This window comes from Onychostoma macrolepis, chromosome 23 (assembly GCF_012432095.1).
Source record: "Onychostoma macrolepis isolate SWU-2019 chromosome 23, ASM1243209v1, whole genome shotgun sequence".
NCBI classification, from domain to species: domain Eukaryota; kingdom Metazoa; phylum Chordata; class Actinopteri; order Cypriniformes; family Cyprinidae; genus Onychostoma; species Onychostoma macrolepis.
Genome location: NC_081177.1, coordinates 4,442,788 through 4,457,377, shown reverse-complemented (window position 1 = coordinate 4,457,377; position 14,590 = coordinate 4,442,788). Strand labels below are relative to the sequence as shown.

Below are 14,590 nucleotides of genomic sequence, written 5' to 3'. Positions count from 1 at the left end.
TGGACTATGAATTAGTACTAGTAATCAGTTAATGAATAAAATGTCTGAGACACACACACACACACACACACACACACACACACAATGCATTCTAAACTAATTCATTGTGTGTGTGTGTGTACACACAATTATTTTAGAATGCATTATACATTATATACAGGTTTCGCTGAAAATGTAAACATAGAAAACAGAAATGTTTCATTTTATTTCTTTTAAATACTTTGTTTTTCTTTGATAGCAATCGCTATAGTTCAGAACTGGTAAAGGTTTTGCAACATATCATTACAGCAAGCTCATACACGCTTCTTTAATGTCTGTAGGATTTACATGTCATACACTGTATCTTCATAGACAAGATGTTAAAATAATACTAGGAGAAAATGAGAGAAACTCAATCAGTGTCAATATACGGTTTTAAAACGATAAAGGGAAGTTTTATTTTACTTGCAACAGCCTAAACATTTATGTTATCGTTTGTCATCCTTGAGACATTTTGGATTCACAGATGTGATCTTGGCAACACAGATTTTTCTTGGCGTCATCCTTGATCGAGCGGTCCTAACAGAGGCACAACATATTTACAGTCTACACAAAACTTCTGATATGACTATTATTATAACAATAATCTCTGCAATAGAGATAAGGCAAGCAGGCATTTGAGGTCAGGCCAGTAAGACAGGTCACATCACTCACACCCCAACTTAAGAAAGACATAAACCTTGCGCCATCCGTTGCGGGTGGAGTGCCATTTAAATACATGATGTCACAGTTTCTGTCATTCATCCCTGGCAGATCCTTTCCATCTTCAGGTTTTGATGAGCTTACTGTGGAGACGAAATGCGCCACAACTTTGATGTGTTTGCAACCTTGTTTTGCCTAGAACACGATTGGATCAAAATGACAGGAAATGATTTTCTTAGGAATTCAACATCCTCTAATCAGAGTACAGCCGAAAACTAAATGGCAATATTTATTTTCCACCCATTTATCACTTCTTAAACATAGTATTAACAACTATTAACAATATTAATGACTCACTTGACGTTGTTTCATGACAAGCTACAAATCTTCTATAAAAAAGAAAACATTACTTATTTTCCAGAGCTGTGGGAACAAAACTGTCCAGTGTTGTGGCTGTGATGCTTAAACAACCTTCCCTTTCCACATCATGGCAGACCAGTCTGAACCAGAGCTGTTTGTGCGACTGCGGCCACTAGGAAGGAAATTAAAACATAAATCATTCCACAACGTCAACCAGCCATTAACCACAGGAAAGAAAAATAAATAAATAAATCTTAAAACAACAAAATAAATAAAAAATAAAATTCACTTTATTTTCAGTGTCTTTTGTATCATTTTCACCAAAAATGCTTGGCTATATTAAACAAAAATAAATAATTAGAAAAAATAAATTTTAAAAAAGCATGTAAATTAAATGCATGATTACTTCATGTAAAAATGTTTGTTACTTAAAATAAAATAAGTTACTATATATATATATATATATATATATATATATATATATATATATATATATATATATATATATATATATTTGGACACAGGCACAATTTTTGTTATTTTAGCTGTTGACCAAAACATATTCAAATTACAGTTATATAATAGATATGAGCTATAAATATATATTATATTATTTTATTTTCAGCAACATTTCTCATTTTAGTTTAAGTTGAAGTACTAAAATAACTAAAACTATATAGACATAAAAAAAATATGAAGTGAAAGCTGAAAATATAATTTGAAATGTTAAAAACTATCAATCAAATATCAAGGGAAGTAAAATAAGTTTAATTGCTATGTAAATGATACAAAATAATAATAATAATTGTATTTGCATCACAGACTGTTTTTATTAGATCACAGAATGTTTATCAATAGATGCATGACATATATATTTAGTCATAACTATAACAGCGCTCTAGATATTGTGATGCAATGAAACCAGAACAAAATATATTTTCAATAACACATTACATTAAAATAAAGGGCTTGGCTCCGAGGGAAATGTGTTTTTTGGATCTAAGAATCTGCACTCACACAGATCTGTTGTATTTTTTAGGCTTTGATTTGGTTACACTTTGGTTGCAAAGCAAAGGCACTTACAGATCTAATCATATCCAATCATGCAATCACACTCATTTACATTCAAACAGAACAACAAGCTGCAAGAAGCAACAGCAATGCAGCCTCTGATTGATAGGAACATGTTCTTAATAGGCCATCATATTCATAACATTCAACATACTTTGTGCGTATTAAAATCAGAAATGTAAAAATCTGATAACTTGAACTCAAATGATTACAAAACAATTTAAAATACCCTTTAAGAACACCCTTCCAGATCTGATGCAAGATAAAAGCATGTATAAATAACATTTTATAATGAAAGATAATCTAAATGACAGTATGAGTTTCAATATTCTCAGTAGTATTAAACGCTCTTGCAGATCCATTGAAAAACCACTGACAAGATACCTCTATAATTAATGATTCTGTGCGTATGTTTTAAGGAGGAAACAATGAAAGGATACATCCGTTAAAGACTGAATCGAGTTATAATAGAGTTATCTTTTATAAATAAAAGAGTTATTTATAAGAACTACCCTGATGTTCCTGTCCAAAATTTTGAAAGTTTGTCAGGAGAAAAAAAACAGCATAACATAAATTTCACAAACCTTTCCTCTGTCACATGACCTATGACATCATACGACCGCAAGACATTCATTAAATTCAATATGACATTCTGCACAACAATCAAAACCAGAAAGCAGAATGTAAATACACGAGAAAATAACGACAGCAAGAACACCACAGACAATTAACAGCTAAAATCATAATTATACAATTATTTACACAATATCTAATCAAGTTTGGCCTGAGTCAATCAGTACTATGAAGAAAATAGCACAAAACAGATGTAACAACAATCAAAACAAGTGCTTGAATGTTCCCTTCTTTCTTACTTCAGTGCGCTGTGTCTTTAAATATTCTAATCAGCTTAACTGGCACAAACCACGCCCACTCAATCAGTTAATCTGCGCTCTAATTGGTCCCACGAGCAGTCAATCTGCTCAACAGTGTGAGTGAATCTTCCTTGCAGTAATTGTTGCGTGTTGTGATTTTACCGTACTTCCAAGCGCTTGTGGACGGATGAGGGTTGAGGAGAGCGGAGAGAGGCGTCGCCGGTGCTGTTAACGTTACATAAAGCAGCGTTCACATGTGCTGATTTTGAGCGGGTGTCAAGAGCTGAATCATGTCTGGAGAAGGCGTTTAATCTGTGACGGGCGTCACTCTTGGATGGCGTCTTTCGAGTCTGACGGGGTGAAGCAGTTCAGTGTTTCCTATAAGACAGAGCACAAAGGTTACTTTGTTGATGTTACAACATAAATAATGCTTGAGAGACTCTTGACTAACTACTCATACTTCAGGTACTCCTATCGTAGTGTTACATCCCGGCTCAAGGAAGCAACAAAATACAGAGGGTTCTGAGTCCAAATATCAGATATTTATTAACTTAGGGGTTTAAAAAGGAGAAAAAATTTACAATAATAAAGAAATCATATAATTAACAGAATTAAACTAAAATTGACAAAATGGCAAAAGGTCCAGCCAAGCTCAAATGCAGGAGCCTCTTCACAAATAAATACCCAGTTTGTGATTGATAACAGGTGGATCATTTAACCTATTCAAATAGAAGAGAACAACAACAGAACCAAAACAAAACCCGTAACAGTAGTTTCTATCATAGTTTCCAATTATTAAGCAGCACAACAATAAACAGTGTAAACACTTCTTGCTGCTTAATATTTTTGTGGACGTTTTTTTCAGGATTCTTTGATGAACAGAAAATTAAAAAGAACAGCTTTTACTTTAAGATTTCATTAAAATCTTAAATCGCGTTGTTGTTTTTTTTTTTTTAAAGAAGTCTCTTCTGCTCACCAAGCCTGCATTTATTTGATCCAAAATACAGCAAAAACATTACATTTTGAAATATTTTCACTATTTAAAATAACTGCTTTCTATTTGGATATATTTTAAAATGTAATTTATTCCTGATTTCAAAGCTGAATTTTTAGCATCATTACTGCAGTCTTCAGTGTCACATGAGCCTTCAGAAATCATTCTAATATGCTGATTTGCCGCTCAAAAAACATTTATTATTATTATTTTTTTTTTAAATTATGTTAAACAAAACAGCTATAGATTTTTACAGGTTTCTTTGATGAATGGAAAGTTCAGAAGAATGATATTTATCTGAAATGGAAATCTTTTGTAACATTATAAATGTCTTTATCATCACTTTTGATCAATTTAATGCATCCTTGCTAAATAAAAGTATATTCCTAACAATTTATTTTCCAAAGAAAAAAAGAAAAGAAATACTGACTCCAAGCTTTTGAATGGTATAGTGTATAATGTTACAAAAGCTTTTTCTATATTAGATAAATGCTGATCTTTGGACCTTTCTATTCATCAATGAATCCTGAAAAAAAAAAAAAAAATTGTTTAAATATTAATAATAATAACAAGATAAAAATGTTTGTCAAGATGTTTGAAAATTTAGATAGATGGATTACATATTGTTGCGAGCATGTTTTTAGCATGATTAGCATGTTACTAGCATATTGCTAGCATGACTAGCAAATGACTAGGATGTCGCTACCATGTTTCTAGCATGATTAGCATGTTGGTAGCATGATTAGCATGTCATTAGCATGTTTCTAGCATGGTTAGCAAGTGACTAGCATGTCGCTAGCATGTTTCTAACTTGATTAGCACGCTACTAACATGTTTCTAGCATGATTAGCAAGTGACTAGCATGTTGCTAGCATGATTAGCAAGTGAGTAGCATGTTGCTAGCATGATTAGCAAGTGACTAGCATGTAGCTAGCATGATTAGCAAGTGACTAGCATGTTGCTAGCATGATTAGCAAGTGACTAGCATATTGCTAGCATGACTAGCAAATGACTAGGATGTTGCTAGCATGGTTAGCATGTTACTAGCATATTGCTAGCATGACTAGCAAGTGACTAGCATGTTGCTAGCATGTTTCTAACATGATTAGCATACTACTAGCATGTTGCTAGCATGACTAGCAAGTGACTAACATGTCGCTACCATGTTTCTAGCATGATTAGCATGTTGTTAGCATAATTAACATGTCATTAGCATGTTTCTAGCATGGTTAGCAAGTGACTAGCATGTCGCTAGCATGTTTTTTTAACTTGATTAGCACGCTACTAACATGTTTCTAGCATGATTAGCAAGTGACTAGCATGTTGCTAGCATGATTAGCAAGTGAGTAGCATGTTGCTAACATGATTAGCAAGTGACTAGCATTTAGCTAGCATGTTTATAGCATGATTAGCAAGTGACTAGCATTTAGCTAGCATGTTTATAGCATGATTAGCAAGTGACTAGCATGTTGCTAGCATTATTAGCATGTTACTAGCATATTGCTAGCATGACTAGCAAATGACTAGGATGTTTGCTAGCATTTTTATAACATGACTAGCATGTTACTAGCATATTGTTAGCATGACTAGCATGTTTCTAACATGATTAGCATGCTACTAGCATGTTGATAGCATGACTAGCAAGTGACTAGCATGTCGCTAGCATGTTTATAACATGATTAACATGTTGCTAGCATGATTAACATGTGACTAGCATGTCGCTAACATGACTAGCTAGTGACTAGCATGTCGCTAACATGTTGCTAACATGATTAACATGTTGCTAACATGATTAACATGTGACTAGCATGTCGCTAGCATGTTACTAGCATGATTAACAAGTGACTAGTGTGGGATTACAAATTTATTTAAATGTTTAATTTAGATTCCAATGTAATAGTGTACAAACTGAAGAAGTTATATACATTGTATTTAGCATTTATGGTGAAGATGATGACATCAGATGAACGATTCAAGAGGTCCCTGCCAGTTCCTGTTCTCTTATTGTAAGTCTAATGAGCCAGACGACAGAGACTCTTGCCTTTTGTTTGTAATTGCTCTTGATGCCCCTGCCCCAATCTTTGGGCAGTTAGGCTGATTAGATTAGGAGTGGTTAAATGGGGCAGGATTCTATACCTGAATACCTCATTTGCATGCTTAAAGGTCGTCACCCAGGTGCTTTGTTTTCACTCCTAAGCACTGCCCCCTAAATGTATTTAAAACTACAATGTATCACTGCTTTTAGTTAGACTTGGATGACTACAGCGACGTGCAGCGAGTTCTCAATAAAGAGTAACTTCTGTATGAAAGATATCCCAACGTCTCCTGGTCTTCACTTCTGAGTTGCCTAAACTTTAGAAGATAAAAGTTCACAACACTAGCATGTCACTAACATGTTACTAACATGATTAGCATGTTACTAACATGATTAGCATGTTACTAGCATGATTAACAAGTGACTAGCATGTAGCTAGCATGATTAGTATGTTACTAGCATGTTTCTAGCGTGATTAGCAAAGTGACTAGCATTTTGCTAGCATGATTAGCAAGTTACTAGCATGTTGGTAGCATGTTTCTAGCAGGATTAGCATGTTGCTAGCATAGATAGATTAGAAATATTAGACGAGTTTGAATGGATTAGAAATAGTACATAGAAGTGAAGCTTGATTGAGTCTCAAAGGATTCTGGGAGTTTAAAATTTGTATTTTGACAGTTGGAGTTTGAATAGTCTTGGCTCATTTGAACATTCCGTCATTGTAAATCTATGGGATTTTATGATTTTTAATCTTCAGTTTTATGAAAACTATAAGTCCAATCAGTTAGAAAAGATATAGTACACTAAGTGAGATCAGTCTGAACAGCTAGGCTGAGTTTGGTGGTTCTAGCTTGAAAGCTCTAGGAGGAGATGCATTCAGAAATTTAGTCTAAGAAGAATAATACTAAGAAGCTTAAGTAGCAGATCAGTATCCACCTTTTTCCTGGGGGCGCTGCTGTAAAACCGATTATGGGTATAACTTCCGCCGGAAGTAGTAGCAGCGTTAACTGAGTTGCGCCGACGGTGAAATGTTTTGTTTATGAGCGGTTTGTTTTTCAGGCGGGAATATGTAAAATGGCATTACAACGCTCTGGAACAACCTGTGCTGTTCGTGGATGCACTTATAACCAGACGAAGCTTAATTTGTGGCTTAAAGAACAGTGTTATATTCACAAACTTAAAGTTAGAGCGGAGTGCACTTGCGAGAGAAGGTACAGTTTTCATCGCCTTCCTGTAGAAGAGGAAGCTAAGCGAAACTGGCTCAAAAACCTGAACTTAAAGAAGCCCCCAAAACGCTGTCGTATGCTCTTTTCACTTTGTGGAAAAAAACCAACGGAGGACAACCCATACCCTACTCTTTTCCTGGGTTATGAGAAGCCTCCAGAAAAGAGACGCCGACTCCTCAGGAGGGATGATAGTTCATTCTCAACAGGTAAGTTTACTCACCAAGCGTTACACAAATTTCTGCATTTTACTGGAAAACATGATTAACAAGTGACTAGCATGTCGCTAACATGACTAGCATGTCGCTAACATGTTGCTAACATGATTAACAAGTGACTAGCATGTTACTAGCATATTGCTAGCATGACTAGCATGTTGCTAACATGATTAACATGTTGCTAGCATGATTAACAAGTGACTAGCATGTCGCTAACATGACTAGCATGTTGCTAACATGATTAACATGTGACTAGCATGTTGCTAACATGATTAACAAGTGACTAGCATTTTGCTAGCATGATTAACATGTGACTAGCATGTTTCTAGCATGGTTAGCAAGTGACTAGCATGTTTCTAACATGATTAGCATGCTACTAGCATGTTGCTAACATGATTAACATGTTGCTAACATGATTAACATGTGACTAGCATGTTACTAACATGATTAGCATGTTACTAGCATGTTTCTAGCAGGATTAGCATGTTGCTAGCATGATTAGCATGTTACTAGCATGATTAACAAGTTACTAGCATGTTTCTAGCAGGATTAGCATGTTGCTAGCATGATTAGCAAGTGACTAGCATGTTGAAGATTAAGTGGAACCTTCACTGTCCCTATAGGCCACAAGCATCAGGACAGGTTGAACGATCAAACAGAACAATCAAAACCAGGCTAAGCAAAATGCATCAGGAAGGAGTACCATGGGTTGAAGCACTGCCCGCAGTACTGTGTAGTATGAGAGCGTCACCTAACAGATCAGTAGGACTGGGTATAACTTCCGCCGGAAGTAGTAGCAGCGTTAACTGAGTTGCGCCGACGGTGAAATGTTTTGTTTATGAGCGGTTTGTTTTTCAGGCGGGAATATGTAAAATGGCATTACAACGCTCTGGAACAACCTGTGCTGTTCGTGGATGCACTTATAACCAGACGAAGCTTAATTTGTGGCTTAAAGAACAGTGTTATATTCACAAACTTAAAGTTAGAGCGGAGTGCACTTGCGAGAGAAGGTACAGTTTTCATCGCCTTCCTGTAGAAGAGGAAGCTAAGCGAAACTGGCTCAAAAACCTGAACTTAAAGAAGCCCCCCAAAACGCTGTACGTATGCTCTTTTCACTTTGTGGAAAAAAAACCAACGGAGGACAACCCATACCCTACTCTTTTCCTGGGTTATGAGAAGCCTCCAGAAAAGAGACGCCGACTCCTCAGGAGGGATGATAGTTCATTCTCAACAGGTAAGTTTACTCACCAAGCGTTACACAAATTTCTGCATTTTACTGGAAAACATGATTAAGTTAGTAGAAAAGGGTTGTTTATACTTGCTGGCTAGCTAGCTTATCACAAATTAGACTTTTCATACTGTATTGTAAAGTGACTACCAAATTAGTTTTATCAAATACAGGTATTCATGTAAATTACATGTATTATGCATTTGTAGCATGCGTTTTTTTAAATTCAGTTTTATCTGTATTTGCAAATTTAATATAGTGTGCCAGCCTAACACCACACACAATACATTACTCAAATATATCTTATGGTAAAATACATTACACATGAATGACTGATTCCTGTGATCATTTGCGTAACTATTAGTCATTTATGTGTAATATATTACAAAGACAAAGCTAGAAATTTATTTTAAGGTTATAAATATTTTTTCCTAAAATACATTTCTGGCTTTTTCTTATTTTTTAACCACAGCAACAACTCTTATTGAATTCTCAATGTGCAATTGTTTTGTTACCTGTAGGTGAGCTTGATACCATGGATGTGGAACAAAGTCCTACTTCCCTCTGTGATGCCCAAACGCAGTGGTCCGATCCGTGGTTGGATGACCACACGTATTCGAAAGGACCTACCATCCCATGTGGCTCAACACTCACACCACCCCCTGAGTTACAGCCAGCTGCAAGTTATACATTGACAAACGATGCAGACTGCTTGTTGTACACAGGAATTCCACATGGTCAAGTCAGCAAAACAGTGAAATTTTGGATAGATGCTTTGTACAAGCATACCAAGGATCTTATTCCATGGCTGCCCCGTGAAACCATTAAGGCCACTCTGCCACAGGCTTTTAACGATCATTTCCCAAACACTACTTATATAATTGACTGCACAGAAACTGTTCTACAGAAGGCTAAAAATCTAGATTCGAGAAGTGAATCGTACAGTCACTATTATGCCAGTAATACTCTGAAGTATCTGGTAGCAACTTCTCCATCTGGATTAGTCATGTTTATTTCAGAGGCTTATGGTGGCAAATGTAGCGACAGGTACATTGCACAGAACTCAGGGTTTCTGGACTGCCTGAGACCCGGAGATGAGGTGATGGCGGACCGTGGATTCACTATCAGGGACTTATTGGAGGAACGCAAGGTGAACTTAGTTATGCCAGCATTTACACGCAAACAGTGCCAGCTGACTAATGAGGAAGTCACCCACACACGACGCATTGCTCATGCCCGCATTCACATTGAATGGGCAATAAGGCGGCTAAAGGTGTACAAGATTCTCTCACAGACTTTGCCTATTAATTTGGTCCCCGAGTTTGATAAAATACTAAGAATTTGCGCTGCAACACTGCAACACTGCAGCACAAGCCACTGAATCAACAAAGTAGCTAAAAATGCAACTGTAGGTTATGCTAGGCCACTTTTTTAAATTGTCCTCCCATTCCTCTATTAAGGAAGGGATGGGTATGCTGATGTTGTCCTTTATGAGTTCTGTCAGCGTGTGATTCCACATCTTGCTATGAATGAATGAGTGAGTAGCGGCACTATGACTGCAGCGAAAGATTGTTTACGTCGTAACGGAAGTTCCACCCATAATTCGCGCAAAGCATCATGGGGCGTAGGAAAAAGGTGGATATTAGAATGATTTCAGAAGGATCATGTGACACTGAAGACTGGAGTAATTATGCTGAAACTTCAGCATCAAATATATTCGAATAGAAAGCAGTTATTTTAAATAGTAAAAATATTTCACAATATTACTGCTTTTGCTGTATTTTGGATCAAATAAATGCAGGCTTGGTGAGCAGAAGAGACTTCTTTAAGATTTTTAATGTTTTTTTTACACTGTTCAAAAACTTTTGACTGGTAGTATATACGTTTTCTTTTTAAAACATAAAAGCAAATATCTGTCAGTATTTGGGTGCCTGTTTTTTGTTTTATATTGTCAGTATGTGTTTGGGATCTAGATCTCAGTGTTGTAAATCACATTAAGAGCTCAGACACACTGAGTCCAGCACTAACCGGGCTCTCGCTCAGCTCCTCGCTCTCCTGCGCCTCAGGGAATCGCGAGGTTGATAAGGCAGGAACGCTTGCTAAGCGGGGTGGGTTGCCGACACTGAAGAGGCGGGGCCGCTTGACCTGATCCTGACTAGACAGTGGTGTAAAGCTGTTCCTCCTCAGCAGAGTGGGCGGCACTTCCTGTCTGGAGCTTCCCTGATAACACACAACATAAGTATCAGGTACAGCATGTGGCTATATTTCAAAGTTTCTTGCATCATAATGTATTTCTTCAAGACAATTTCCATATTCTCCCTGAGCCTTACAATGAAGCAGGCTGTTGTGGCTATTATAGCTCTTAGACTTCTATATGTAAATGACATCTGTTGTGATTGGCTAACGGCTTTGCATGTGAAATTAAAGCGTTGATGTGTAAAATGTTCTTTTTTTTGCTGTACTGCATCCTACTGATCATCATCATACGTATTATCTTTTCTTGTAATTCCTTAAAAATATGTTAAACCAATTTGTTATTTTTATGATTACTTTTCGGTTTATTTTTATATTTTCACATTTTTTAGTTTTATGCTCCTGATTATTAAAAAAAAAAAACATTTTTATTTAAAACACTTTGAATTACCAATGCATATGAAATAATATTTATAAATAAACTTGCTTTGCCTTAATGTGTTATGATATCATAACGGTGACAATTTCTGAGATTAGTTTCTTAAAGAGTCTCAAAAAATACAGAGTAAAAAAAGAAAAACATCTGCAATTCCATGGTTTAGCCACTAGATTCCTATATAGCTCTTATGTAAAAGGCTAATAAACTCTCTAGTGGTTTTTATGCATAACGACTCATTTTTATTAAGTTGTGGATCTGGATATATATTTAGACATTCTCAAAGACAACTTTTTGTAAAAGTTTATATTTTGTTTGTTTGAAATTTTGGTTTGAAATGTTAGTTTTTGCATTAATTTTACTATAGTCAAACCTGAACACAGAGAAAGGCATTTTGTTACACATAACATCACAATTCAACAAAAATGTAACAAATGAACAGGAATGCTTTATCAGAGATTAATCAATCTGATTTCAACCTCTTATTTGAGTCTTCTGGCTCAATTTTGTCATATTGTTATAGCCATTGTTATAGCCACACCAGTTCATTTGGGTGTGTATAATAGTGTGTTGTGTGTGTGTGTGTGTGTGTGTGTGAGAGAGTGTGTGTAGTCTTAAAAAGCACCACCAGTAATGTTTTTCTCTAAGCATATTTATAAAAAATTACTTAAATGTCCTAATTGAACTATGGCCTAATCCTGGCTTAGTCTAAGCCCTGTCTGTGAAACCGGGCCTTGATGTTTTAGTGTGTAACCCCTTCTTTGGTGTCTGTGTTTTGACTGCATTTTTGGCCGAATTATTGATTTTATTTCATGCATTTGCAGAAACATGCTTTGTGTTACAGTCACACTAGTTCGTATGTGTGTGTCTGTGGGGGGTGGGCAGAGTGTCCATTTTGCACTCTTGACATTTTAGTGTCACCCCTTTATTGCTGTGCTCTCTTTTTCTGCATCGTGAATGATTTGTAGATTGTACACACAAAAAAATTCTCTGTATTTTCGTATTTCCCATTCATTTCCAATGGCGGTAATTTTTGACCGCGAACAACACAAGTGTGACAATTTTTTTTTACAGCCATTTAGCTTTTTCGAATCAAGTCCACGATTTTTTTCTTGTGGTCACATTGCAACTGCCATAAGCGTCAACAAGTTTCGTACCATTCCGATGAAGTAGCGATTTTTTAAAATTTGAAACTTTTTTTTTTTTTTCGGTTTAAAATGACTGAACAGCACCAGAGGGTTAATGCATTATTCTTTCTAAATAAGTAGATAATTATTATAATGTGTTATAACTGTGGTTACAATTATTAATGAGATCATTAATGAGATCAATAATTAATACAAGGCATAATTAACGCATTAAAACTACTTTTAAGATGCATTATACATAAAGGCCTGAAGTAAAATGTTACCAAATTACAGTAGTGGTCAGAATTATTGGCACCCTTGGTAAATATGATCAAAGGCGGCTGTGAAAATTAATCTGCTTTGTTAATCTTTTTGATATTTTATTTTAAAAAATAATTCACAAAAATCTAACCTTTCATTGGATAATAAGAATTTAAAACGGGGGGGAAATATCATTATAAAATAAATGTTTTTCTCTAATACACGTTGGACAAATATTGGTACCCCTAGAAATTCTTATGAGTAAAATATCTCCCATTCAAAGTACATTCCCATTCATATTCACAATTTTGAGCACTCCAGGGTGATTATGAACATGAAATTATCCAGCCATGGCTTCCTGTTTCACAGAAATATAAATAGAAGGGAAAACAAAGCCCAAATTCCCTTAATCATCCATCCCAATGTTACAAATTTCTGATGTGCAGCAAAAGATAATTGAGCTTCACAAATTAGTGAAGTGGCTTTAAGAAAAGAGCTAGAGCAGTGAAAAATCCCATTTCCACCATCAGGGCAATAATTAAGAATTTCCAATCAACAAAATGTTACGAAACTGCCTGGAAGCTCATCCAAAAACAAACTCCAGCATATTCATTTATCAGACACGACTGGAACTTCACATGGGACTGGCTTCTATGGTCAGATGAAACAAAAAAATGAGCTTTTTAGCAGCAAACACTCAAGATGGGTTTGGTGAACACAGGGATAAAAATTACCCCATGTGTACAATGAAATATACTGCTGTATTTTTGATGTTGTGGGCCTATATTTCTGCTGGAGGTCCTGGACATCTTGTTTAGACACATGGCATCATGGATTCTATCAAATACCAACAGATGAAAAAATCAATAAGTGACTGACTCTGTTAGAAATCTTATAATGGGCCATGTTTGGATCTTCCAACCGTACAATAATCCAAACACAAACCTCAAAAACAACACAAAAATGGGTCACTGAGCACAAAACCAAGCTACTGCTGGCCATTCCAGTCCTCTGACCTGAACCCTGTAGAACATGAGTGAACTGAAGAGAAGCACCAACATGGAGCTGGGAATCTGAAGGGTCTGGAGTGATTCTGGATGAAGGAATGGTCTCTGATCTCTTGTCAGGTGTTTTCTAACCTCATCAGGCATTATAGGAGAACATTTAGAGCTGTTAAACTGGCAAATGGAGGTTTCACAAAGTTTAGAATAAAAGGGTTCCGTTAATTGTGGCCAATGTGTATTAGAGAAAAACATTTATTTCATAATGATATTTCCCCCCATTTTAAATTCTTATTATCCAATGAAAGGTTAGATTTTTGTGATTTTTAAATAAAAGATCAAAAGGATTAACAATGCAGATTACTTTTCACAGCCTTCTTTGATTATATTTACCAAGGGTGCCAATAATTCTGACCACTACTGTATATCTCGCATGAAGAAAATAAAGCTTATTTTTAGTACGAATAATACATTTGTACAATGTAATTATGCTAAATTTTAATGAAGGTAGAAAAACAAATAAAGCAACATTTCCTTCATGAGATTCACCTATAAATATTTTGGGTGGATTGGGGTTGTTTAAGTCAACTTATTCCATCATCAACAGCTCTTTTTTTTTTTGTTCTAAAATGCAAAAAACATGTGTTTTCTCATGTTATATAAGCTCTTTAAAAATCGTAGAGGAAACTAAACATGTTGATGCACATTAAATTAAAGGTCAGGCTGGAGGGAAACTCCCCTGACTGCCGCCCGACAGAAGATGCTGATCTCATCCTAAAACTACTCATCCAAAACAATATCCAGCCGTAAGCCAGAACTATTCTGAGACGGGACGAGAATCTCTCTGACCACAGACCTGTGGTTTGTGTTTTTCAGGCAAACTCACACCT

General features: G+C 35.8%; 1 protein-coding gene across 6 annotated transcripts in view; it reads right to left on the bottom strand.

Annotated features, from left to right (window-relative positions):
* Positions 1-230: 230 nt before the first annotated feature.
* pfkfb2a (6-phosphofructo-2-kinase/fructose-2,6-biphosphatase 2a) overlaps positions 231-14,590 on the bottom strand; it is a 33,193-nt gene continuing 18,833 nt past the window's right edge. For 2 of the 6 annotated variants that reach the window (XM_058763982.1, XM_058763981.1), the window contains exons 15-16: positions 10,711-10,902; positions 2,066-3,362 (exon numbers count right to left, since the gene is read on the bottom strand). In XM_058763982.1, coding sequence (XP_058619965.1) covers positions 3,309-3,362; positions 10,711-10,902 — 246 coding nt within the window. In that variant the 3' untranslated portion in view covers positions 2,066-3,308. Of the gene's footprint in view, positions 1,214-2,065; positions 3,363-10,710; positions 10,903-14,590 lie in introns of those variants that run through there. The other 4 variants (XM_058763983.1, XM_058763984.1, XR_009268886.1 and 1 more) reach the window with 3 other exon arrangements.